Below are 25,805 nucleotides of genomic sequence, written 5' to 3'. Positions count from 1 at the left end.
ACAATGAACAAATCAAAATTCTCATGGACTGAGGGCTGGGGGGAGACAGACCATAATCAAGTATACAAATAAATGGGATAATTTCAGATATAACAAGTATTGCAAAAGAAATAAACAAAGCAGTAGAATTGGTGATTGCGGGGGGGATCCTTTAGCCAGGGCAATCTGGAAAGGCTTCCTTGAGGAGATGACCTTTGAGTAGAGGCCTGAATGAGAAGAATGCAAACCCTGCCAGTCTCCAAGACTAGACTAGCAGCTCCTTGAGGGTAGGGCCTGGTCTGATTCATCTCCAGGGCTTAGTACAGGACGGGACTCAATAAACATTTGCATTTGCGGAGTGACTCAACAAATGGGTGAATTGCCTTTAAAAATTGAGTTTTCAAGTTCCCGCCTACTTCCCTTCTAATTCTTGGGTGACAAACTCAGCTGATATGCCTGACTGATGCTTCCTGGGTGTGCTAACTAGGGGCAGGGGAAGAGTCAGTGGAAGGGATCTGATAATCATGCCTTGAGCGCCTCATGTATACCAGGCCCTGTATACCAGTCTTCTGTGGGCTTTACGTGTGTTGTGCTCACCACTTAAACCCCAGCACTCAGCACATTAAAAAAGAAAAAGAAAAGAAAGTTGCTGCAGAGTCAATTCCAACTCATGGTGACCCCACGTGTTTCAGAGTAGAACTGCACTCCATAGGGTTTTGTATCAATAGTTGTGATCTTTCGGAAGTAGATGGCCAGGCCTTTCTTCTGAAGCACCCTGGATGGATTCAAACTTCCAACCTTTGGGTTAGTAGCTGAGCGCTTAACCATTTTCACCATCCAGGGACTCCAAGCATATAATAGATGGTCAGTACCTTTAAGCTGGTGTTTGAAAAGAGAAACAAAAGCAACCTATGCTTTATGGAAATTTTCTGTTGTGTATACGTTCAGCTTATGTTACTGCTCCAAAGTCTATGCTAAGCTGAGACACACAGACATCTATTAGTTTTGGCTGGATTCTATATATGACTCGCCCCCTCACCAGCATAGAAATAGCAATAGTTACACAGGGACAATTTCAGGGAGAGGAAAACTATTCTCCCAAGTTTTCAGGGGGAGTGGGGCGAAAACAAAAGCTAATTAACAAGCAAATAAACCAAAAATGGTTTCCCTAGATTTCAGAGGGCTTTCTTTGCACAAGTCCTTAGTTGGCACAAATGGTTTGTGCTCAACTACTAACCAAAAGGTTGGTGGTTTGAACTCACCCGCAGCCTGGTGATCTGCTTCTATAAAGATTACAGTGAAGAAAACCCTATGGAGCAGTTCTACTCTGTAACACATGGGGTCGCCATGAGTTGGAATTAATTTTATGGCAATGGGTTTGTTTTTCTCATTTTTTTTTTTTCCCTCTGTATGTCTCCCGCCTTTACCCACTTGCTCAGCTTTCTGGTCTTGGAGGCTGGGATGGATGTAGGGTGAGGTCCCCTGAGTTCCAGTGGCCCCATCAAGGCAGAGAAGGCACCAGATGACTCAGAGCTCGCCCAGACCCTGCTGGGACAGGAGAAACTGGTGTTGGGTGGACCCAGAAATGGGAAATAGTGGGAGGGGAAGGAGGAAGTGGTTAAGAGGTGCTTTCTGGACCTTGGGGAGAATAGCAGGGAATGTGATCCTTCCATCAGCCCAGAGGATGGGGATAGTGTTGCAGGGTTGGCACTGGGGGCTTTTTGCCCCGGACACGGAGTCACACACACTCTTGCTAAAACTTGTTCAGATCCTGACAATAGGTAACATTTATTCAGAGAGCATCACCTCTACTATGTTAAACACTTTTTAAACACATGATAATCACCATAAGGATTTAATCCATATTATATCATGTGGGAGGGGGCTCCTCATAACAATGAGGTAGGCACTTCATTGTGCCCCTTTTTCAGGTGAGGAAATTGAGGCTTAGAGAGGGCATTTGGCTTGCCCGAGGTCACACAGAAGGAAGAGGTAGAGGAAATCAAGTTGGGTAACTCCACATAACCTTTGGTAAGTTTTCTTGGAGACTGGGTGATGAGCTTTCTTTCTTCTCTGGAACAAAATTTTACCACCACTTTTCTGCACAGTGTAGACAGAGAATCGGGAGGGGGAAAGGAAATGAGTGGACAAGAGAGATGTTAACAGGTGAGGAAGGGCAGGAGTCAGAGGAACAGGATAGGTAGTAAAGAAAGCACTAGGCATCTGGGTCATTTGGAACTCATGGTTTTCTGTATCCAGGGGACATATTTGCAGATCTGGGTGTAGACGGCTGGATGCGGGGCAGAGCCACAGGGGTAAACACCCCATGAAAGGATGCCCTGCAGAGTTTCATCACAAACCAGGGGGCCACCTGAGTCGCTCTGGAGGTAAGAGGAAGGAGAGATCAAACAAATACATCAATTTGGGAGCTGCCATTTTGTGGGCTGGGGCAGTGATGGGCAAAAGGTTGTGGTTAGGGTAGTTGAGTTGGGATAAAGACGAGGTTGGGTTGGGGTTGGAATTAGGTTTGAGGTTGGCGGGTGTGATGGGTGGGAATAGAGTTGGACTTGGGGCTATGTGGGTTGGACTGGGGGATGAGAGCAGAGAGGAGGTGGAGTTGGAATTGTGGTTCTTGGTAGGTTAGGAGATGGATATGGGTCTGGAGATAGGGATGGGGTTGGGGAATGGTATGAGGATGAGAACAGAGAGGAGGTGGAGTTGGAATTGTGGTTCTTGGTAGGTTAGGAGATGGATATGGATCTGGAGATAGGGATGGGATTGGGGAATGGTATGAGGATGGGAATGGGGTTGAGGATAATAGGGATGGAGTTGGGGAGGGGATTAGGATTGGGGTTGGGGATAAGGAAATGGAACCCAAGGAGGTAGAGTTGGGGATGGGGTTGGACTTGGGGTAGGGTGTGGGATAGTGTTGGGTATATGGTTGGGGCTGAGGGAGGCTATGGGGTTGAGGGCAGGGGTGGGGTCTTCTGTTTTCCCATAACCTCCCTATCCCTCCTCCTATGACTCAGAGATCCTCTCTGGCCAGTTCCTACCTGGCAAGGGTCTTGCCCATTATCCAGTCCAGCACACATCATGTTGTTGGTGATCACACCAGGGTAGAAGACCTCACACTCCTTAGGGCTCAGAACACTGACCCTGGAGCAGCTCAGGCCCTTGTTGTACTTCACTGATGGAGAAGAAAACCGGGTAATTCCTGGCCTCAGCCCCCAACGATTCCAGACCCAGGAATCCAGACTCTTCCCATCCCAGCACTCAAGAGACCAGGCCCTTAACCCCCTCCTGCCTCAGAGCCAGAATCCCAGGCCCGCAGCCCCTTCTTCCCTCAGACCCAGGAATCCAAGCCCCCAGCCCTTTCTTCCCTCAGACCCTGGAGTTCAGGCTTCCCAGCCTCTTCCTTCCTCAAACCCAGGAGTCCAGACCCCAGCTCCCTCCTCCCTTCTCCCTCAGACCCATAAGTGCAGACTCCCAGCCCCCCCACCCTCTGACTGAGGAGTCCAGACCCCCAGCCCTCTCCTCTCTCAGACCCCAGGAGGTCTCCAGCCCCTTTCTCCCTCAGACCCAGGAGTCCAGACCCTCAGTCCCCTCCTCTCTTAGACCCAGAAGTCCTGGCTTCCCCCTTCCTTTTGCCCCCTCTTCCCCAAGACAGGTTTCAGGGTCCCCAGCTCTTGCCTCTTCGGGCGGTTGAGGTTCCCCAGCCAGCAGCCTGACACTGGTCTCCGGGCTGGGCACAATGGTAGGGCAGGCGCAGGGTCTGAATTCGGGGCCCCAGCACAGCGGGCCTGGCCAGCTTCAGCATCATGAGGTCATGTTCGTCTGTGCGCCTGGGAAGGATGGGGCCTGAGCCCAGCTGGTACTTGGGGTGGATGACGGAGCGAGTAGTCCGGCGGAGCTGCTCACCCTGGAGAAGCAGCAGGTGGTCATCCCCGATCCGAGCCCACAGTGGCCTGGTGGGGAGAAGAGTCACATGTAGGCAATCCCGGTAAGGACTCGGATTGAGCTGCTGGAATGGAGGAAAATGGTGGGGGGGGGGGGAAGCCACCTGGGGCCTGAGGTGGGACAGGGCTGGGGGCTAGGAGTTCTGGGTCTGAGGGAGGAGGGATGTGGGACTCCTGGGACCTGGAGAGAAGAGATCAGGTGTCTGGGATCCTAGGTTCTGCAGGATTTTAGGGCTGGAGGTTGGGGCTCCTAAGTAAGCCCAGCCCTTCTTCCATCGCTGGGGACTCATGAGGTGAGCATTTTCTTCTAGTTCTGAACTCCTAGCCACATCAGACCTGACTTCTCTCTATAGCATACAACTTTATTAGCGTATGCTCTGACTCAGGGCGGTCCCAAAAACAGAACAAAACATTGCCATCTTTGTGACGGTTGGTATCCATCATTTCAGCCACTTTGTATTTTGAGTATCTTTCAACTTAAGGGGCTCATCTTCCAGCACTACATTGGGCAATGTTCTCCTGCGATCCACAGGGTTTTCATTGGCTAATTTTCAAAAGTAGATCGTCAGGGCTTTCTTCCTAGTTTGTCATAGCCCGGAAGTTCTGCTGAAACCTGCCAATCATGGGTGACCCTGCTGGTATTTGAAATACCAGTGGCATAGCTTCCTGCACCACAGCAAAACACAAGCCACCACGATGCAACAAACTGACAGAGAGGTGGTTGCACATAACTGTTGTTGTTGTCTGCTGTCCAGTCGATTCAGACTCATAGCAACCTCATGTGACAGAGTAGATCTGCCCCATAGTGTTTCCAAGGCTGTAATCTTTACGGAGGCCGGCTGTCACATCTTTCTCCCACAGGGCGGCTGGTGAACCACCAGCCTTTCAGTTAGCAGTGGAGCGCTTAACCACCACCAAGGCTCCTGCATATAACTCACTGCTATCGAGTGGATTTCAAGTCATGTAACTACCTACACCTAAACGGAAACCAAGGAGTATCAGCAGGACAAGGGCGATAGATGAGCTCAGAAACATGAAGAACCACACCGCCCCCTACGGGAAGTTCTCCATGCTTGACCCCACATGTTGCTGGAAAAGTGCCATACCCACAAGTGTCCCAGTCCTTCCCCACACCTCTCGGGGGCCTACCTTCACAGCCCTTCCGTAGCTCCACCTACCCGCTGTTCTGGCAGTGTGCAGCCGTGAGCACCCAGCTCTTGTCCACCAGGACGCCTGCGCAGTGGAACGAGAGGCCGTTGAAGAGAGAGACCTGCCAGGCCTGCGAGCCATGAGCGCACGGGGCGCTGAAAGTGGCTGGGTCCGTGCCGGTGTGGTTTCTGGGGAGCAGAGCCACCTCCGCAGCTGGAGAAAAGAGAGGGGTTTGGAGCAGTCAGGGCAGGGCAGGGCAGGGCAGGGCAGAGTAGGGCAGGGGCTGGGTTTGGGGTCAGGGAGGAACCGTGGGGTGGTACAGTAGAGGACGCTATCAGAGCCCGCAAGCATCAAGGGAAAATTGTGGCATCGCGCGGGAACCGAATAGCAGTGGGCGGAGAAGAACGGCACGAAACGAGAAGGTAGGGTACAGGACCCCGCTGAGTATGGAAGGGGCTGGAACAGAACGCTGCTGGGCGAGAAGGGGGCGGGGACAGAAAGCAGCGGTGAGACAAGGGGCGGAATAGAACAGGTGGAGAAGTGAGCAGAACCTGAACTCCTCGATGTGAGGAGGGGTGTGGCTGGAAGGGGGTGGAGTGAAAGGGATGGGGGGGATAAAACGCGGAGGGGCGCTAGAAGGAGGCGGGCATAGAATCCAGGGGAGAGGAGAAGGGGACAGAGGGGCGGAGACAGGAGATAGGGCAAGAAATGGGATAAACTGAGGTCCCAGAGGTACGGGAGGAAAAAGGGACAGCGAGCTAACTCTGCGGTGAGAAAGGGCGGGGACAGAGTGGGGCGGAGTGAAGGAGTAAGGGGTGGAGAAAGAACCCGGGAAGGCGAAAATGGGGTTCTAGATGGTGGTGGAGCGAAAAGGGGGCGTGGCCAGATTGGGTACCAGGCTCCCAGAGGGGGGCTCAGCTGACTTGCGGGACGGACCCTGCTCCGGGTCGCTGGGTGGGTCTTGGAGCTCCAAGAGGAGAGGTGTGCGGGGTTGGTGACAAGAGCACACACCCTCAGGTGTCCGCCAACCCCCAGCGCCTTCCGCCACCCCTTGTCCGCCGCCTCACCACAGAGCTGCGCCATCAGGAGCGGCAGCAGGAACTTCTTCAGGGCCCGGGCGCCAGAGGCCGCGGAGAGGCGGAGGTGCGAGGGTCTCATGTCCAGGATCTGGGCGGGGTAGTGGGGGGGGGGCGCGGGTTAAGACAAGTGCCGACGTCAGAGACTCCCACCCCGCCGCGCTTGCCCAGCCTGGACCACCGCAGCCCGCGGGTCGGAGTGGCGGGGAAGAGGCGTTTAACCAGAGGCTTCCGGTCCAACAGACAACTGCAAGGGCAGGAGGACAGGTGATTCGGGCGGATCAGCTGTAATGGGAGCAATTATTCTAATGACGCCGGTCCTGGTGTGCCTGCGTCCTCCCTGCGCCCGAGGGGAGCACGTTCCGAACACCGGCTACCCTGGCTTTGCTAACCACACAGTGCGCGGGGGCTTCGTCTTCTTCGCAGGTGGAGTAGGGGTCGGAGGCTCCGGGCCGGTGGGAGCCTCTTCCTAAATCGCACAGCTCGGGCAACTAATATGCGTCCCGCAGGTGGGGAAACTGAGGCTCAAGCAGATCCCCGCCGGTGGCCGGAGGGTCCACACCCATCTCGCGAACCGCCCCAACCTGGGTGGGGTATATCCCACCTCACCTGGGAGTCACGGATGGGAAGGGGGGTGGGGACCCAGAGGCTCCTCTGCCCTGCGGTGTGGGCTGTCGCTGGTTCCTCTGCCAGGGGACCCCTGGCCCGGCCTTCCCTTTTAACCCCTAAGAGCCCGGAAGCTTTCCCACCCACCCCACAGGGGTTCACCCCCTCCCTTTCCCTCTCCTTAATTATACCTTGGGTGGGGCTGGCACCCACCCTGGGCCCAGATTCCTGTCCTGGGAGGGGCCCAGGAACACAGCCCTGTCCCTGTGCTGTGCCCGCACCCTTCTCCAGCCGAATTCCGTGGGGATTCCCCCATGCCTCTGTTCCAAGAAAACTTCCCTGGTGGGAAGAGCAGTAGCAGGTCCCCAGGGGACCTGGGGGTGGTGGGGATGACGTTGGAGACAGGTGATCAAGAGAGGAAAATAAATAAATAAACAAGGAAATGCATACTTAAAATGACTAAGTAAGAAAAGCCAGAGTGTTGAGGGGGAGGCAGAGAGGTGGGAATAGATCAAAGGAAAGAGTATGACAGACAGAGACTAGCTCTGAGACAGGGGTAGAGGGAGACAACAGGAATAGAAGGAAAGAGCAACAAGCCAAGGCCAAGCAAGGCTAAGATACAGAAACAGGGAAAGACAGGGAGACAGAAAAAGAAAGATGCAGACCCAGTGTATGGAGAGATTTGGTCTCTCTGGCATGAGCCCAGCCCCACAGCTGGAGCAGCGGGCTCAGTGTATGTCTCCCCCTGTACAATTTCTCATGGAGGTTGAGGAGCTGAGGCTCCGCATTACATCTTTGTGTGGCCATCTCACATCCTCCCTGTCACCTGCGTGTCCCTGAATGACACACAGGTCCATGAATCACAAGAGGGCATCAGCATTGGCTTGGCCAACTCCCTTACTTCAAGTGAGAAATGGGAGGTGCAGAGAGGGGAGGTGACTCACAACAGGGGTCACACAGTAAATCATCCTTAAAACCAGGAAGCCTCAATTTCAGCTCTGGCCTCCCACTCCTCATGCCAGCTACCTTCCCCTACAAGGTGAGCAGAACCTTTGGAAAAGATCCCAAGTTCTGGAGTAGGTGTCGGATACCTTCTCCACCGAGAATTAACTCCAGAATTTGCATAGCACAGCACTTTCTGCTAGAACTTTCTACAATAACGGAAATGTTCTATATGTGCTATCTAACATGGCAGCCATCAGCCGCAAGTGGCTAGTGAGCACCTGAAATGTGGCCAGTGTGAGTGAGGAGTTGCATTTCCGATCTTATTTTAGTTTAAATAGCCGCATGTGGGTAGGGGCTACCCTACTGGCCAGCAAAGATCTAGATGAGCTACTACCCATCTTGGATGTTGGGAAAAATAATGATAGTGCTCTTTTGCTAGGTCTTACTATGTGCAGGCCCTGTGCTATCATAGCTTTGCATCATGCATAATTTTACAGATAAGGAAACTAAGCTTTTCCAGTTAAAAGGCCACTTAGCTTTAGATCCTTGCTCTTCTACTTAGAGGAGGAAACCCTGGTGGCATAGTGGTTAAGAGCTATGGCTGTTAACCCAAAGGTTAGCAGTTTGAATCCACCAGGTGTTCCTTGGAAACCCTATGGGGCAGTTCTACTCCATCCTTTAGGGTCGCTATGAGTCAGAATCAACTAGATGGCAGCGGGTTTCGTTTTTTGGCCTCCTTACAGGTTGTGTGACCATGAGTAAGTGACTTCCTATCTGTGCCTCATAATACCAACCTCATAGAATTTTGTGAGGATTAAATTAGTTGATACATTTAAAAGCTTTTAGACCAAGGTCTGGCACTAATAAGGATATTAAAGGCGAGTACTCAATAAATTCATTCATCCAGCAAATGTTTATTGAACTCTTGGTGTGTGCCAGGAACTGTCTTAGGGATTTGGGAACAATGAACAAAAGGAAACACTGAACAAAACAAAACGTCTGTTATCATTTCCACAATTACAAGTTAGTACGAGCCAAGATTTGTACCCAGGTCTTGCTGATTCCAAACCCCAAGTCGATTCCAACATCATTCCCAACTGCAGTCAAGGAGACCCAAAGAAGGTACATAAAGGGTACCGGTTTAGTGTTTAATGAACAGGAACCAGGTCGCCCAGTAAGGATTAAGGTTGGACTGTGGCAAGCTGATCCCGGCTAATTGCTTTCCATGGTCTTCTGGATCCAGTCCACATATTTGCAGACCTTTGTGTAGACACCAGGCTTTTTAGTGACAGCACATGGATCCTGGCCCCAGGAAATAATGCCTTGCAGAGAACCATTACAGACCAGAGGTCCCCCAGAGTCACCCTGGGGATGGGATGAGAGAATGCCAGTCAGAGAAAAGGCGAAGTGTTGGGCATGGTCTTAGGAAGTAGATGAGCTGGCGTTAGGAGTGGGGTTGAGATTGAAGATTGAGTTGGCAATGGAATTAGTGATAGGAGGTTGGGGTTAGGGATGGGAATGGGGTGGGATTAGAGCTGGAAAAGAGTTTAGGGATGGTTGGGATTGGAAAAGGGGGTGGGAATGAGGATGGAGCTGGGGCTGGGATAAAGGTTGTGTTGAGGTTGGACATGGGAATTGGGAATGGAGACTGATTTAGGGTTGCAGGGGGAGATGGGGTTGAGATTGAGGATAAGATTGTAGATGGACATGAAGACTTAAAGTGAGATTGGAGATGGAGATAAGAATGTAGTTGGAGATCCAGGCCTTGCCCTCTGACCTGGCAGGAATCCTTGCCCTCTTTCCGAACACTGGCACACACCATGGTGTCCGTGATGTTGCCAGGATAGGCGTCCTCACACTCCTTGTGCTCAATGATGGTGATGTTGGCACATCGCAAGGTGTGGGGCAGGTGCACTGTGGAAACAGGATGAGAAAGTGTGAGAAGCGGGATCCTCTTCTTCCTGTAGTGGTTGCTCTGAACCCAATGTCTGGAAAGACTCCCTTTCCTTCCTGCTTGTAGCCAACTCATTTCTGTGCTTGTAGCAACAGCAATAATAATGCTATTGAGTAAGTTCTTTATGCCAGATGCTCTATCTACATTATCTCTGATTCAACTCTGGGAGGTAGGTCTGATTATTCTCATTTTATAAAGAAGAAAACCAAGTTTCAGAGAGGTGAAGCCACTTGCCTAAGGTTCTACAACTGGCAAGTATAGAGCTAGGATCGCACATCATATCTGTCTGACTCCAAGGCCCAAACTTTTGTCTCCACCCTCCCCAGCCCTTACTTTAACGCTCTTCCTTTCAACTTATCCCACCAGTGATACCCCCAGGTAGCCTCCTCTTATGTCACTATGATTCTCATTTTTAAAGATTCTTCTGGCTCCCTGGATCCTCCCAATCCTGACTCCCCCATGTTCCCCTTCGGAGCCCCTACACTGGGGGCTGGATGTGGTGCCCCAGCCAGAAATGAGGCAGTGAGTGCCGGCGGTGACACAGTGTGATGACAGGGTGAGGGGCCGCACAGCCCGGGTGATGAAAGCTGGTGCCGCCATTTTCACCAACATGATGTCATTGCGGTGGTCTTTGTTGGGGAAGCTGTTGTTGAACTCTGGGTGGGGGAAGGACTCAGTGGCTGTTCGAGTCTGCTCACAGCCATCCTGTCGCTGGAGGTTGTGCTCCCCCAGGTGTACCACGTAACGGCTGAGGTGGAAGAGATGACAGTCAGAGATGAAAAGGTATGGAGAGACATGAGATGGGGGAGACACAGAGGGAGAGATGAGTGACACCTGTAAAAATGAAGGAACATAGCTCCACTTCCAACCTCACTCCCATCTCCCACCAAAGCCCCCACCTAAGACATATCCTCAACACAATGCCCAACCCCATTCCAGTTCCATCATCATCCCTCCCTCCATCTTTAATCCCAACTCTATCCCTACCATTAGTGCTATACTTACCTGTCCCCATCTTCCACCCTGACTTCCCCACACCCCCATGCACATCTTCTCTATCCCCAAACCCATCTCCACCCATCTCTCCATTTCCAGCCCCCTCCCAGCCCCACCCCAGCCCCCGCACCCACGGCTTGCGGCAGTGGGCTGCTGTCAGGAGCCATTTGGGAGCGATGAGGGTTGCCCCACAGAGCAGCCGGGTCTTCTGGAACAGTGCCACCTGCCAGGGCTGGGAATGAGGAGTGCATTCGTACCCCTTGATGATCCTGGTCTCTCCCCCTACATGCCCTGGAGGGGGTAGGGGTAAAAGAGGGGACTCAGGCATGAGAGGAGGTAGTATGGGAAGACTCCAAGAAATGGGGTTGGTGAGGAGAGAGAGAAGGTCGGTGGTCTGGGTCCCAGCTCAATGTCCCATTGTAATGCACTGTGGAGGTGGATTAGGCATTAAATGATTGAAATACATAGATCCAAACTGGTTGGTCAGTAGCCACTGCCCTGAGCTCTATGCAAGTGTCCCCTACCCCACTCCAGCTGCCCTAGCCCCTCCTCCAGGACCCTCCTTGACCCCTCCTCATCCTAGCATCTAAAGGGATTTTGCCTGGTACAGCATGGGACATACTCAGAGCCTCCTCACGGCTCTCTCTGTGCAGATGCCCTATGTGCTGTTCTATATTTTAAGCATCAGCCCTGTCAATGTCCAGGCATAGACGGTTGGGGGATTCTAGAGATTCGAGAAGGAGGTCCCTGCCCTTCCCAATCCCTCAACGTACCTGTCATCAGAGCAAACATGATTAATCGCAGAATCGTCATGGCCCGGAGCAGAGAAGGGCAGGCCCCAGGTTCTTCTGGAAACAAGGAGGGACACAGGGACAAAATCACTTTACTAGGAGATTTGGGGACAGGTTCATGCCCTCTCCTCTCTCCCTCATCTGCTCTAGCTCCCTGCTTCCCCCAGGGAGAAGCCATAGGGATTGGGAAGTCCTGATTCTCACAGAGCTCCAACCTCCAAACGTATAAAATAAGTCTGGTACCCAGGGTGGCCTTGGAAGGGGCCTGATCTCAGTTAGAAGCTTCTGGTATGCCGAGGAGGATGTGGAAGCTGTTGGGAGAGGCTCTGTTTGGGGCAAGGAATGGGCTGGCCCTGTTTTAAGTCAGCCACTGAACGCCTGTCTGAGACACATTTTGGAGAATGATTTCTTTCTTGCCCATCTGAGACCTGGCCCAGGGTTTGGGGTGGGAGGAATAAGGGGACCGGGCTCCATTTGGTAACCATCTGATTTTTCTTATCCCAACAACAGAGTGATACAGGGCCTTTGAAGTCTGCCCAGGGTAGAGTAGGGACTCACCCCAGGACAATGTCCTGGCCCCCACCTTGCTGAACCCCTTTTCTTCTGAGGCATGGTGGACAGAGCTGGGTGGGGCTGGTCAGGTGGAGGACCAGTGCCCTCAGCTGCCCGGCCAGTGGGGGTGGGGGTGGAGGGCTGAGCTCAGCAGCGACTAAAGCTGGGTCAGAGGTCACTGAGGTTGGGGCAGCTCGTTGGGGGTGAGAGACACAGAGAGGCAAAGATCTACCACCTAAGCTGAGAAGGTCTGAGCAAGGGAGGAATGGGCCTGGAAGGCAGAGGTATGGCGCACTTGGGGCCGGCAGGAGCCTGGAGAGGGCTGTGTGGGGGGAGAGAGTTTCCCTTCCCTTCCTTCCCGTACTCACGGCTCTGGGGCTGGGGCTCTGGGGGCCTGGCGGCGGTGGCAGTGGAGACAGGCTGGGTTGGAGCGAGAGGCACAGGCGGGCAGGCAGGCGGGGGGGTGGCCCCGGGCGGGCCCAGGATCACGGGGCCTCCTAGCCCTGCCTTATCGCCCTGGAGGCGGGGTGTGTGGGGGGGCCCTCCCAGGCTGGCCCAGGGCCTTGGAGGCTCTACGGCCACCACTGTCACCTCCCCAAGGCCCTCTTCTCTCTGCTTTTCTCACTTCTTGTCTCTGTCGGTCCGCCAGTCTTGGTCCTTCCCTTCCTTTCTCCTTTCTCTCAATCTGTGCCTTCCCTGTCTTTTTTGATCCCTGTCATTCCCTAATTCTCTCTGTATATGTGTGCCTGTCATTTTTCTCTTCCTGTCCGTATTTCTGCTCTAATTCTGTCTCTTATTCATTGTTGTACCTTTCTTTGTCTGTCTCTCTGTTTTTCTGTCTTTTTGTGTCTTTTTCTGATTCTTTATATCTTTCTTGCTTGGTCTTTGTCTTTCTTATGTCTCTCTTCTACTCTCTGACCCCTGTCTCTCTGTCTCTTTTTCTCTTTCCACCTAACCTCCGTGTCTCTCTGTCTCTGCTTCCCTCCCTCCCCATCCCCCAGCCCAGGCTCTACCCTCCTTTGCCCCTCCCCCCCACTTCTCCCTTCTCCATTCCAAGGAGGGGGAAAACTGGGGCGTCACAGAAGTGGGGCTGCCGCCAGGAGAAGGAGCAGAAGGGTGGGGGAGACAGGTCAGGGCCTGCGGGAATCACGGCCGGGAAAAGGTAATTAAGCCTTTGCAGGCTCCCCAACCCCCAAGGCTCCTCTGGGGGCTGCGTTTCCCAGCTGACCTTTCCTTTTGGTTCCCTCTCCCAGCCTCCCAGGCCTCCAGATACCCTAGGGTCCTAACCCAGCTGCTTCGTAGCATTTACTCTCCTTGTGATCTTGGCTGAAAGACTTCCCATTTCTGAGCCACCTCAATTTCGTCATCTGCAAATGTGCTGATCCCTACTTCTCCCAGCTTCTTTGTTATCAGTTAGATCTCCTTCTCTGTCTTCCTCTCCTCTCTCCCCTACCAGATGTGGAACAAGGTGGGGTAAGCCTAGGTGCTGATAGCAGCTGGCCTTAGCAATTCCTACCAGTGTGACCTGGGACAAGGGACTCCACCTCTGTGAGGCTCAGTTTCTATGCATGTGAAATGGGGGTGGCAAACCTGCCTCATAGGGTTGGGGTGAGGACTGGAAAGAACCAAACACAGTATATACTCAGCAGATGTTCTGTCACTGTTATGATCGTCCCTCACTCTTTCCCATCTCTAGTTCCACTTCAGTGGATTTGGGGAGAAGATGGTCTCTTTCCACATTCCCTCCTGCCTTTGTCCTGGGAGAGGTGGTGAAGACAGAATCCAGGAGGTGAGCAGGATCTCTCTTGCTTTGCAAAGCTGCACACCACCCTTCGTCATCACAGACATATTAAAATAAACCCACCCAATCCCACATTAAATATAATGAGTGTTCAACTACACAAGAGTCGAATTGCAGTTGGCTAGTTGAAAGAATGTTACATTTTATAGACATTTAATTAAACAGTCATAAGTTTTTATTTCGCAGTTTTCATTTAGTTTAGGAGCCAATACTTTTTTTTTTCTTTTAAGGTCCTTCATGGGCCCTTGAAAAGCTTTACTCTGGGCCTTGTTCTCATCAAGCTGACTGGAGAAAAAAATGGTTCTTGATCTTATTGTCAAAAGTAACTTTTTCTATTCCATTCCTGTGTGATCCTGGGGAAAAACTCTCACCCTCTCTGATCTCTATTTTTACACTTGTAGGTAGGGGAACCATGAACCCTCCATCCAGTTTCAACCAGCATGGGGACATCAAACAGACAGACATAACCCTTCTTCCAGTTATATTTATTCCAAATAGTCACCCTCCTCCCAACCATGGGTCTTAGAAGGGCCGACTGTGGTTGGAGTTCCGGGAAGAAGCCTCCAAGACTGAGAAGAGTGGGAGCTGTGGGTGATGATGGAGGAGGTACTGGTGTTGATGAGTGGCCCCCAACCTGAGGGTGGAGGTGGAATGAGCAGGTCAGTTGTTCCTTATGATATTCTGAATCCAGTCCACATATTTGCAAATCTTGGTGTAGACTCCTGGAATGCCTTTTTTCCCGCAAGGCCTCACGGACCCCCAGGACACCAGGCCCTGAAGGACTCCTCCGCATACCAGGGGGCCCCCAGAGTCACCCTGGAGGGAAGAAGGAAAAGAAGCACTTCCTCAATCTTGGACAAATCCTGTTCCGGCTTTCCTCCCCCCAACCCACTAACCTATTCCTGGGTCTTGAGGACGGTGACGCCAAGCCTGGTCATTGGGGAAAAATACACAGACAGGTCCGCTGAGGACAATGGCAGGAATCGTGACTAATAGAGAAGAAGCTGCAGGGGATTCAACCCCAAGGAAAGAGAGCTGGAACACCATAACAACGGACAGAGGATTGTCTGAAGGACAATAGCTGGACCTCTGCCCAATGAGAGAACATTAACGACCAATCCCAGGGAAGAAGGGTGGGACTCTATTAAGGCAAGATGTCTCTTAAGGGCAATGACTAGGGCCTTGCCCAATGAGAGAAGAGAATACTGTCTACAGCGACCAATCCCAGGGAGGAAGGGCGGCACCCCATAAAAAAAAAAAAAAAAGGGCAGAGGATTATTATAAGGACAAGGCCGGAGCCCTGACCAATAAAGGAAGAGAACACTATCGCCGAGGACCAGTCCCAAAGAAGGGCAAAGGGTTCCCTGAAGGATAACGGCTGGGGCCCTAGCCAATGAGTGAAGACAATATTATATTCAATGACCAATTCCAGGGGAGGAGGGTGGGATACTTTAAAAGGTAGAAGGCTCTCTCTCAAGGACCGTAGGTCCGGTCCTGGCCAGTGGGATGGGGCGACCTCCTCTGAAGGACCCAAGAGGGGAAGAATGCAGAATTAGAGAGTGAGATGGTCCGTCGACTCCCTTTCCTGCCTTCATCCCTCACCTAGACTAGCACCAACTGGACGATGGTATAGGGAAGACTCAGAACCCAAGACAACTGGTTTCCAGCTTGAGTTCCAAGTCCTGGCTAACCGTTCAAAGTCCTGCCATCCATTCTTTATCTCTTCCTCTCCCTCTTTTTGTGACTATCCCCATCTTTCCTCTGTTCGCTCTCTCGCTCTCTTTCCTTTGCCCACCCCCTCCCTCACTGCGATGTTCCCTGGTTCTCCCTCTGCTTCTCTCCCTCCCTTATTCTGGCTCTCTCCTGCCTTCTCATTCCATCTCTCCCCCACCCTCCATTCCCTTTTCCGACTCCTTCTCCTCTCTATCCTCCCTCCTGCTCTCTGTCTCTTTCCCTCCTGCCTTTAGTCTCTCCCTCTCCCTTCCCTGTCCTCTACTTCCTCTCTTGGGTGACCTGGAATCCTGCATTCACACACCTGGCAGGCGTCCTCCCCGGGGATGCCGCCGGCACACACCATGTTGTCTGTGATTCTCCCTGGGTACGCTGCACGGCAGGCAGCATCCGAGACGATGGAGAGGTTGAGGCACTGAAGCCGGTCCGGGAATGGGTCTAGGGATGGAAGGTGGGTGCTGCAGCATCTCCCAAAGCCACACCCCTGCTCACAAGGAAGCCCAGCTTCTGACCACCAGCTCCAAGCCAATACTGCTAGCCCCCTGGTGACCTCTAGCTCACAAACCTAAAACCTCTAAATTTCATATTTATGACTTGATTTCGTGGTGACCCTTGATCCCTGCTCACTGGCCCAGTTCCCATGACCTTTACCTACGACTTTAAATGCCAGGACTCAAGACCTTCCTGTCCTCCAACCTCAGATACTGTGAATCCATACTGGCCTTCTTATCCAATCCCTGGTGCTGTGACCTTTGACCTTCAATCTCATTCTCTTTCCATCCCAGCTTGACCACCTGTCTTCTCTCTCTCCTAACCCCATGTTTCTTGCCTTCACCTTAATCTCTAACCTCAGCTCTATATCCTCTAAGCCTTTACTTCATTGACCCCAACTCCACAGTGACCTCTGATCCTAGTTTATTTGACCCCAGACTCCATAACCCCTAACCTCTGGCCCCAGACCCTAAACCCCATGACTTCCAATCCCAGACATGTGATCCTTGATTGAATCTTAGTTGCCATTCTTAGACTGTGACCAGATAGTAGTGCAACATCTGGATCCCATGAACATAACTCTATAATGACCTCTAACACCAGAGCCCATGATCCGTGACCCCTTCTTGACTTCCCTGGATTACTACATATATATTGGATTTGAACTGCCTACCATTTGATTAGCAGCTGTAGCATTTAACCGCTACCCCACCAGGGTTTCCGTATATTTATATACATGTTTGCCCCAGTTTGAAGACCCCTGACATCACTTTGGAGCCCTGGTGGCTCAGTGGTTAAGAGTTTGACTGCTAACCAAAAGTTTAGCAGTTTGAATCTACCATCTGTTCCTTGGAAATCCTATGGAGGCAGTTCTCGTCTGTCCTATAGGGTTGCTATGAGTTGGAATCGACTCAATGGCAATGTTTTTTTTGTCTGTTTGTTTTAACATCACTCTGAACTTATCACATCCATGACCCCTGACTTCTGACTCCATACCCAATCCCTTAACCAGTTTGACTCTCAAGACCCACCTGACACACCATGATCCCTGACCCCAAGCCAAGATCCCGGATGTTTGCCCCACACCCTGACCCTTTACCTGCCCTTCCTTTGAGATGTCATAACTCTTGACTGCTCGTTTACACCCCAAATGTTTGCCCACCCTGACCCCTGACCTCAGGGTTTCCTTACTCCATGGCTGGTTGGTGGTGCCCCAGCCTGAGATGTGGCACTTGGTATCAGCGGTTGCACAGCTGCTGGGCAGGGGCAGAGTCTGGACGGCGCGGGTCAAGCGGACGGGCATGCCCAGCTGCAGAAGCCGGAGGTCATTGTCGTGGTTCTGCATGGCTCCCTGGTAGCTGGGGTAGGTCACGGAGAAGCCGCTGCGCCGGATCTGCTCTGTCCAGTCCAGCTGGCTGAGGCTGTGCTCTCCCAGGCGCACCCAGTACCTGCTGGGAGGTCGTGGTGGCTCAGCAGGCATCCAGGCACCCACACCACTGGTCACACTCCTAGACCCTCCTGCCTCTCTCTGCTCCCCTGCATCTCAATTACTCCTCTTCCTCACTCTTTCTCAACGTCTCTCTCTTTCAAGCTCTCATTCTCTGTCTCAGTCTCTGCCTTCCCATTTTGGGTGTTCACCGCATTTCTCCTGTGTATTGATTCCCATGCGTACACCTGCGTCTCTCTCTGATTCTATTAACTGTGAGTTCCACAAAGGTAGGGACACCTGTTTGTCTTGTTCCCTGCTGGATTCCCAGAACCTAGAAGACTGTCTGACACAGAGAAAGTGTTGTAAACAATTGAATAAATGAATGGGTGAATAATGAATGGGCTCTCTCTGTCCCATCCCTGAGTCTCTGTTTCCTTGCATCTAAAAATCCAGAGCACAGACCTGGAAAGCCCAAGCCCTTCATTTTACAGATGGGACCACTGAGGCCCAGAGAGGTACCAGACTTAGTCTTTGAGGTTGCACAAGGAGTTTGAGTCAGATACGGGTCCAGGGCCCAGACTGGGTCAGGGAATGGCTGGGGCTGGTGATTGTTGCCATTTAGGAAAGAAGTGAGGTGTGAAGAAATGGGAGAGGATGGGTGGGAAGATCCCAAGGCCCTCCTCTTACCTCCCCTCCATTTCATCCTACTCCACCCCAGGCCACTGTTGAGGAGGTTCTACTTGTCTAACCTCACACTCTCTTGCTTCACGGCCAGCTTCTTACCCCTTGGTATCCCCCTCCCCTGAGACTTTAATCCTAGCAATCCCCCCCAAAGATGCTCCCTTCACTACCCCAGGAAGGGATTCAGACTAGGCTTACCTGCCACTGCAGTGAGCAGCCGTGAGGACCCACCTGCGGTCAATGAGGACACCACCACAGCGCAGGCTGTTGCCCTCAAACAAGCCCACCTGCCAAGGCTGTGAGTTAGGGACACACTCGGTACCATTGTAAATCTGAAGTGTGGCCACCTGACTGAGTCCTGGGGACAAATCAGAAAGATAGGGTCAGGGACATAGAGATTGTGGATTTGAGATAAGAAGGCTCAGGGATAGACACAGAAGGATGGAGAGAGAGAAAGAGATAGAGAAACAGGCAACAGGAAAACAGGGAAGAGAGAGAAACAAGGAAGAGAAAGCCCTAGGCAGAGAGAAAAATAGGCAAGAGAAAGACAGAGGCAGGGAGATGTAAAGACTCAGTGCTGTACAGAAAATGACACAGCGAAACACCAAGACAGACACAGAAAAGAGGAGAAAGAAACAGAGCTAGAGAGGCAGATGCTTAAAGACAGGAGGGAAATAGATTCAGAGACACAGGAATTCGAGACAATGACAGAGATAGAAAGAGAGATGGATCAAATATAAAGAGACAAAGATAAGTATGACCCCAAGGGCTGGAGGCAGAGGGACTTCCCTCCCCTCTTCAAAACCAGGCTGGGACCCAGAGCTGAGATGGGGAGATGAGGGTCTCTTTGTGGGACCAAGCCCCAGACCCCTGGGGGAACTCACCGATAAGACATAGAAGCAAAAAGATGCTGGACCCCATGGTGGGGCTACCACCAAGATCTGGAGGAAAGGTAAAGGTTCTCAGAAGATGGCTGTTTTCCCTATCAACCCACCTTCCACTCTTTCCCTGTCCCTCCCACCTCTGCCCTGTCTTCCTCCTTTTCAGGGAAGCCCATCCTCTCCCGTTCCCCACCCCCGTGTGTCATCTCCTTTGTGTCTGTCTGTCCCCTTCTCACCTTGTCTCTTTGTCTGCTGGATCCTCTATGTGGATGTCAGAGTTTCTGCTGTGTGTCAGCCTGTCTGCTATCTCTCTATATACCTACCTGCTTGTCCTTTTGTCCACTGGCCACTTGGCTCCTCAGCCACCTGTCATGCTGCCCCACCTGTCCTCTTCCTTCTGTCTGCCCGCCCCAAACCAGATGCTGGCCAAGCTTTTAACTCCCTTTGTTCCAGCTCATCCAATTTCCTGGTTGAGGGAAGGGGACAAGGAAGGCAAGGGTGGGGCAAGGAAGGCAAGTGTGGGGCAGGTCTCCTCTAATCCTGTAGAAGATCTTTTCAGCTTAGTAACACTTAATTGAGCTTTATAGGTCATTGGAGGGGGCAGGGAGGGACAAAGGGGCCTAAGGTGGCTCAGGAGGGAAAACTCAGCCCCCTTTTCCTCTACCCTTCTCTCCAAAGCAACCAGCACCTCTGGACTCATGATGACTCAAGGTGACAGAGGAGCTGAGTTCTAATCCTGACTCCTATGATGAGGGCTCAGGGAGGGTGGGGAGCAGGGACAACTGGGGCCTGATCCCACCGAGGTCAGAGGAGAGGCAAGAGGACACTGAGGCTGAGAAAACAGAAGAGGACTTGAGATTGGAAGTGAGAGGCAGGAAGTCCAAGAGCAGAGAGAGGGAGAGAGGAGACTCCAATCATGGAGAGGCATAAGGGGATCATGGAGAGAGAGAAGAGGATTTCGAAACTGGGTTCTATGGAAGTCTGATTCTAATCAAATTTTTGAAATGTACAGTCAACTCTTGATTATCTTGGAGGACCCTCACTTTCCCTGTTTCAAGAAGCACCAAAAACTAAACCAAACCTGTTGCTGGAGAGTCCATTCTGACTCATGATGACCCCATGTGTTATGGAATAGAAGTGCTCCACAGGGTTTTCTTGGCTGTGATCCTTACGGAAGCAGATCACCAGGCCTTTCTTCCTAGGTGCCACCGGGTGGATTTGAACCACCAACCTTTAGGTTAGCAGTTGAGCACAAACCATTTGTGCCACCCAGGGACCTTGCTAGTGGCTGTTTCTCTCTCTCTTTTTTGTTGAAATTCTCTGATATGGCTTTTTTTAAATTGTACTTTAGATGAAGGTTTACAGAGCAAACTAGTTGCTCATTAAACAATTACTACACATATTGTTTTGTGACATTGGTTGCTAATCCCATGACATCTCAACACTCTCCCGTTCTCGACCTTGGGTTCCCCATTACCAGCTTTCTTACCCTCTCCTGCTTTCTTGTCTTTGCCCCTGGGCTGGTGTACCCATTTAGTCTCATTTTTGCTTTATGGGCCTGTCTAAACTTTGGCTGAAGGGTGAACCTCAAGGGAGACTTCATTACTGAGCTATAAATGTGTCCAGGGGCCATACATACTCTCCAGGTTTCTTCCATCTCTGTCAGACCAGTAGGTCTGGTCTGTTTTTGTGAGTTAGAATTTTGTTCTACATTTTTCTCAAGCTCTGTCCAGGACCCTCTACTGTGATCGCTGTCAGAGCAGTCAGTGGTGGTAGCCGGGCACCACAGGGTTGTGCTGGACTCAGTCTGGTGAAGGCTGTGGTGTTCATGGTTCATTAGTCCTTTGGACTAATCTTTTCCTTGTATCTTTGGTTTTCTTCATTCTCCCTTGCTCCAAATGGGGTGGGACCAGTGGAGTATCTTAGACGGCTGCTCACAAGCTTTTAAGACCCTAGACACTACTCACCAAAGTAGAATGTAGAACATTTTCTTTATAAACTATGTTATGCCAATTGAGCTAGATGTTCCCCAAGACCATAGTCCCCAGTAGTGGCTCTCTTTTGATCCATGGACTGCCAATTTATGGCTTCCGGATGAAGTCAGCTCCTGCATTTTGCCGTTTAAGTGAGACCTAAAGAAGGGAAGTACTGGCTTGTAGCCGCACAGATCCTACATTCAGAGAAATCTTGGAGCTTTGAACACCTCTTGCCATCTCCCCCAGGCAGCTCCCAAGAGTTCACAAGTCTCAATGCCTCAAGTCTTTACTGTCGGGGATGGTAATAACTTCATTATGAGGCCCATTCCCTAGAAAGAACCCAGCCATCGCAACATATGGGGTGAAGGCACAGAGTATGGAGCCCCTCATTGATGTGGAAACTGAGGCACAGCAAGATGAAGTCACTTGCCCAAAGTCACACATCCTGTAAGTGGCAGAACGAGGATTTGAATCAGGCAGGCTGGCTCCAGAAACTACATTCTTAATCATTACCCAAATATATGAATGAATACACAAATGACTAAATGAATTAATATGCACATACATGAATAAATAAAGGCATGGATCCTTTTACAGTTTCAAATAAAGAAGATGGTTTTTGGACTACATGAACCATGGCCTCATCTATTCTGAGAACAGAAGAACTAGATGGTGCCTGGCTACCAATATTGACCGTTCAGATTAGTGAAACAATAGTTGATCCCGGATGGAATGGGAGAAAATTGTGGAACAAAGCTCAAATAAAAAATCTCAAATTTAACTCAATTTTTTAAAAAAGTCCAGACTTCCTTGACCAGTAGAGACTAGAAGAACCCATAAGACTATTGCCCTGAGATACCCTTTAAACTTTGAACTGAAACCACTCCCAGAGGTTACCTCTTTTAGCTTAGTATCAGATTGGCTCATAAAATAAACAATATCACCCATGAGTACTGTGCTCCTTTAAAAAAAAAAAATCATCTATATGAGCCCCAAAGGTCAACACATATCCTAAAGCAAAGATGAAAAGATCAGGGGATGGGGGTGGGGAAGCTAGATTAATGGAAACGAAACAACCAAAACGGAAATAATGAGAATGTTGACACAATGTTGGAAAATGTAACCACTGTTACTGAACAGTATATATACTGAACAGTATGTATAAAAAAAAATAGATATTGTTAAATAGGAACCTAATTTGCTGTGTAAACTTTCACCAAAAATGCAATAAAATATTAAAAAAAAAAAAGAAGATGGTTTTTGGAATCATACAGATATGGGCTGATACCTCCTCATTGCATGATTTAATCTCTTCTCCCAATCTCAGTTTTTCCACCTGAAAAATGGGGCTGCTTCCTTTCTCAGGAACATCAAAAAAAAAAAAAGCAACAAAAGATGAATGGGAATATCTGGCATGTTAAGTGTATATGCTACCAGAATTGCCCTTACCGGTTTATTCCTTTGAAAGAAGGAATTTTCAGAGCCAGCTTAGATGACAGAATCTTTTTTCCTAGATGTGAAGAAATATCAGTTACAACTATAGTTCTTTGGCCCTCTTCATTTTTCATCTCTCTCCTCTCTCATTCTGTTTCTCTTTGTGTTTGCCTCTCTCATTCATTCACTTATTTATTCACTCAACAAACATTTTCTGAGATGCCCTATGTGTCTGCCTCCGAATCACGCTGGGCCCACAGAGCTAAATTAGAAGCAGTCCCACTTCTCCCTCCAGTTACCACCCTGTTTCCCTGCTGTCCTTTCCAGCATAACTTCTCTGTAGAGATCTGTTTGCTGCCTCCTTTTTTTCTCTTTCCAGTTCACTCCCGTTGGGTTTCCATTGCCTGCACTCCACGGCCACTGTCTTGTTTGGGTCTCCAGAGACTTCCACATTGTCCAATCCAACGGTCACCTCTCTGTCTTCATCGTACTCAACTTCTCAGCTGCATTCGACACAGCTGGCCACTCCCTGCTTCCTGAAACACATTCCTCTTCTGCCTTCCAGGGCACCATACTTTTCTGGTTTCCCCCTTACTTCACTGGCGCTTCTTCATGAATAATAGGCCACCTTTTCTCCACCAATTTCTTAAAAACAAGGGTGTTGCCAGGGCCTCATCTCACCCTTTGATCTCCTCACTTCTCAAGCTCTCCTTCAGTGAGTGCATACACCTTGACTGTTTCGCCTGTCCTTCATGGCCGGATGGCTCTTAAGTCTCTCTCTCCAGCCCAGGTCACTCTTCCAAGCTTCAGCCCTGTGCATCCAACAGCCTCCTGGAGAACCCAAAATGAGCTCTCCTTCTTTCCCCACAAACCTGTTCCCAGATCCCACAGTCTTTCTTATCAGTTTGCCCAGATGTGGGGCAGAGGGCAAGAAGGAGGGGTGAGGCTTAAAAGCTGTCAGCAGTCAAAAGTAAAAAATAGATTTAGCCACTACACAAATGAATCTAGAAAACATTATGCTGAGCGAAACAAGTCGGACTCAAAAGGATAAATACTGTATGACTTCACTTATAAGAAATAAATATATAGAAACCAAAGATTCTTAGTAGTTACCAGAGATAAGAGGAAGGTGGGGGGGGTAGTTTTTGCTTATGGGGCATTGAGTTTATGTAGTTGTTAGTTACAGTCAAGTTGCTTCCGACTCTGGTGACCTCATGTGTGCAGAGTAGAACTGCTCCACAGGGTTTTTTTTTTTTTTTTTAAGTAAATATTATTTTACTGTGTTTTCAATGAAAGCTTACATAGCAAATTATGTTCTCATTTAACAATTTCTACATAATTTGTTCAGTGACACTGGTTACATTTTATAGTGTGTCAACTTTCTCAGTATTTCAATTCTAGTTGTTCCCTCTTCAGTAATCTAGTTTCCCTATCCCCTTGCCTTCTTGTCTTTGATTTACAGTGAGTGTTGACCATTTGGTCTCACATAGGTGATATATATTTTTCTTTTTTTATTGTGTTTTAGATGAAGGTTTACAGAGAAAATTAGTTTCTCATTAAACAATTAATACACATATTGTTTTGTGACATTGGTTACCAACCCAACATGTCAACATTCTCCCCTTCTTGACCTCAGGTTCCCCATTATCAGCTTTCCTGTCCCCTCCTGCCTTCCTGGGCTGGTGTGCCCTTTAAGTCTCGTTTTGTTTTATGGGCCTGCCTAATCTTTGGCTGAAGGGTGAACCTCAGGAGTGACTTCAGTACTGAGTTAAAAGGGTCCATGGGCGCCATACTCTCAGGGTTTCTTGAGTCTCTGTCAGACCAGTAAGTCTGGTCTTCTTTTGTGAGTTAGAATTTTGTTCTACATTTTTCTCCAGCTCTCTCTGGGACCCTCTATTGCAATCCCTGTCAGAACAGTCTGTGGTGGTAGGCAGGAACTATCTAGTTGTGCTGGATTTAGTCTGGTGGAGGCTGTGGTAGTTGTGGTCCATTAATCCTTTGGACTAATCTTTCCTTTGTGTCTTTGGTTTTCTTCAATCTCCCTTGCTGTAAATGGGGTAGGATCAGTGGAGTATCTTAGGTGGCTGCTCACAAGCTTTTAAGACCCTAGATGCTACTCACCAAAGGAGGGTGTAGAACATTTTCTTTATATACTATGTTATGTCATTTGAGCTAGATGTTCCCCGAGACCATGGTCCACAGCCCTCAACCCAGTAATTTGGTTCCTCAGGGAGCCTGGATGTGTCTATGGAGCTTCTGTGACCTTTCCTTGGTTGAGTTGTGCTGATTTCACCAGTATCGTGTACTGTGTTACCCTTCACCAAAGTTACCACTTATCTATTGTCTATTTAGTGTTTTTCCCTCCCCATCTCTCCCCTCCCTAAAAAACAAAAACAACCAAACCTGTTGACGTCGAGTCAATTCTGACTCCTAGCGACCCCACGGGACAGAGTAGAACTGCCCCATAGGGTTTCCAAGGAGCACCTGGTGGATTCCAACTGCTGACCTTTTGGTTAGCAGCCATAGCTCTTAAGCAGTATGCCACAGGGTTTCCCTCCCCTTCCTCATAACCATCAAAGATTGTTTCTTTCTTTATATAAATCTTCTCGTGAATTTTTATAATAGTGGTCTCATACAATATTTGTCTTTTTGTGACTGACTTTTTTTCACACAGCATAATGCCCTCCAGGTTCATCCATATTGTGAGATGTTTCAAAGATTCATCATTGTTCTTCATTGTTGCTTGGTGTTCGATTGTGTGTATGTACCATAGTTTATCCATTCATCTGTTGATAGGAGCTTAGGTTGTTTCCATATTTTGCTATTGTGGATAATGCTACATTGAACATGGGTGTACATAGGTCTATTTGTGTGATGGCTCTTATTTCTCTAGGATATATTCCTAGGACTGGGATAGCTGGATTGTATGGTGTCTCTATTTCTAGCTTTTTAAGGAAGTGCCATATCATTTTCCAAAATGGTAGTACCATTTTTCTTTCCCACCAGCAGTGCATAAGAGTTCCAATCTCCCCACAGCCTCTCCAACATTTGTTATTTTCTGTTTTTTTGATTCGTGCCAGTAATATCGGGTTGAGATGGTATTTCATTGTAGTTTTGATTTGTGTTTCTCTAATGGCTAGTGATCACGAGCACTTCCTCTTGTGTCTGTTAACAGCCTGAATGTCTGCTATGGTGAAGTGTCTGTTCATATCCTTTTCCCCTTTTTTAAATTGGATTATTTGTCTTTTTGTTGTAGAGATGTTGGATTTTCCTGTAGATTTTAGAGATTAGACCTTTGTTGGATTTTTCATAGCCAAAAAATTTTTCCCAGTCTGTGGGTTCTCTTTTTTCTCTTTTGGTAAAGTCTTTTGATGAC

At 49.8% G+C, this 25,805-nt stretch overlaps 3 protein-coding genes across 4 annotated transcripts; all 3 read right to left on the bottom strand.

Annotated features, from left to right (window-relative positions):
- Window positions 1–1,857: 1,857 nt before the first annotated feature.
- On the bottom strand, window positions 1,858–6,825 carry KLK10 (kallikrein related peptidase 10). Its single transcript, XM_049901098.1, has 6 exons — window positions 6,770–6,825; window positions 6,152–6,251; window positions 5,114–5,297; window positions 3,670–3,944; window positions 3,033–3,166; window positions 1,858–2,360 (listed from the first exon to the last, which is right to left on the bottom strand). Exons 2-6 carry the CDS (start codon window positions 6,240–6,242, stop codon window positions 2,208–2,210), a joined length of 837 nt encoding a protein of 278 aa, XP_049757055.1. The 5' UTR covers window positions 6,243–6,251; window positions 6,770–6,825; the 3' UTR covers window positions 1,858–2,207.
- Window positions 6,826–8,652: 1,827 nt separating this feature from the next.
- LOC126085560 (kallikrein-11) lies at window positions 8,653–12,422 on the bottom strand. The gene is made up of 6 exons (XM_049901099.1): window positions 12,373–12,422; window positions 11,435–11,509; window positions 10,796–10,952; window positions 10,148–10,413; window positions 9,489–9,625; window positions 8,653–9,076 (listed from the first exon to the last, which is right to left on the bottom strand). The coding sequence occupies exons 2-6, from the start codon at window positions 11,472–11,474 to the stop codon at window positions 8,924–8,926; spliced, it is 753 nt and encodes a 250-aa protein (XP_049757056.1). The 5' UTR covers window positions 11,475–11,509; window positions 12,373–12,422; the 3' UTR covers window positions 8,653–8,923.
- A 2,043-nt stretch (window positions 12,423–14,465) lies between these two features.
- KLK12 (kallikrein related peptidase 12) lies at window positions 14,466–19,059 on the bottom strand. 2 transcript variants are annotated; one of them, XM_049901111.1, is made up of 5 exons: window positions 19,023–19,059; window positions 18,337–18,496; window positions 17,220–17,479; window positions 15,841–15,974; window positions 14,466–14,621 (listed from the first exon to the last, which is right to left on the bottom strand). In XM_049901111.1, the coding sequence occupies exons 1-5, from the start codon at window positions 19,057–19,059 to the stop codon at window positions 14,466–14,468; spliced, it is 747 nt and encodes a 248-aa protein (XP_049757068.1). The 2 variants fall into 2 exon arrangements, with proteins under 2 accessions (XP_049757068.1, XP_049757069.1); XM_049901112.1 differs by lacking the exons at window positions 17,220–17,479; window positions 19,023–19,059 and having other exon boundaries at window positions 18,337–18,463.
- Between the last annotated feature and the right edge of the window lie 6,746 nt (window positions 19,060–25,805).

The sequence above is a fragment of the Elephas maximus genome, chromosome 11 (genome assembly GCF_024166365.1).
Source record: "Elephas maximus indicus isolate mEleMax1 chromosome 11, mEleMax1 primary haplotype, whole genome shotgun sequence".
In the NCBI taxonomy this organism is placed as follows: domain Eukaryota; kingdom Metazoa; phylum Chordata; class Mammalia; order Proboscidea; family Elephantidae; genus Elephas; species Elephas maximus.
The sequence above is the reverse complement of the archived record's forward strand: the minus strand, read 5'-3'. Positions and strand labels throughout refer to the sequence as shown.

Bases quoted from the DNA above. Each gene is read 5' to 3' on its own strand.
- KLK12 (XM_049901111.1), bottom strand. From the start codon at position 19,059: ATGGGGTCCAGCATCTTTTTGCTTCTATGTCTTATCG. The intron at 15,975-17,219 runs GTAAGGAAACCC...TTCCATCCCTAG, and splicing joins CACCACCAACCAGCCATGGA to ACCCATTCCCGGACCGGCTT. The intron at 14,622-15,840 runs GTGTGTGAATGC...TCTTCCCTCCAG, and splicing joins CCGGGGAGGACGCCTGCCAG to GGTGACTCTGGGGGCCCCCT.
- LOC126085560 (XM_049901099.1), bottom strand. From the start codon at position 11,474: ATGACGATTCTGCGATTAATCATGTTTGCTCTGATGACAG. The intron at 10,414-10,795 runs GTGGGTGCGGGG...CTTCCACCTCAG, and splicing joins GCAGCCCACTGCCGCAAGCC to CCGTTACGTGGTACACCTGG. The intron at 9,626-10,147 runs GTAGGGGCTCCG...CTGTTTCCACAG, and splicing joins CACCACATCCAGCCCCCAGT to TGCACCTGCCCCACACCTTG.
- KLK10 (XM_049901098.1), bottom strand. From the start codon at position 6,242: ATGAGACCCTCGCACCTCCGCCTCTCCGCGGCCTCTGGCGCCCGGGCC. The intron at 5,298-6,151 runs GTGAGGCGGCGG...TCTTTTCTCCAG, and splicing joins CCTGATGGCGCAGCTCTGTG to CTGCGGAGGTGGCTCTGCTC. The intron at 3,167-3,669 runs GCAAGAGCTGGG...CTTCTCCATCAG, and splicing joins AACCTCAACCGCCCGAAGAG to TGAAGTACAACAAGGGCCTG.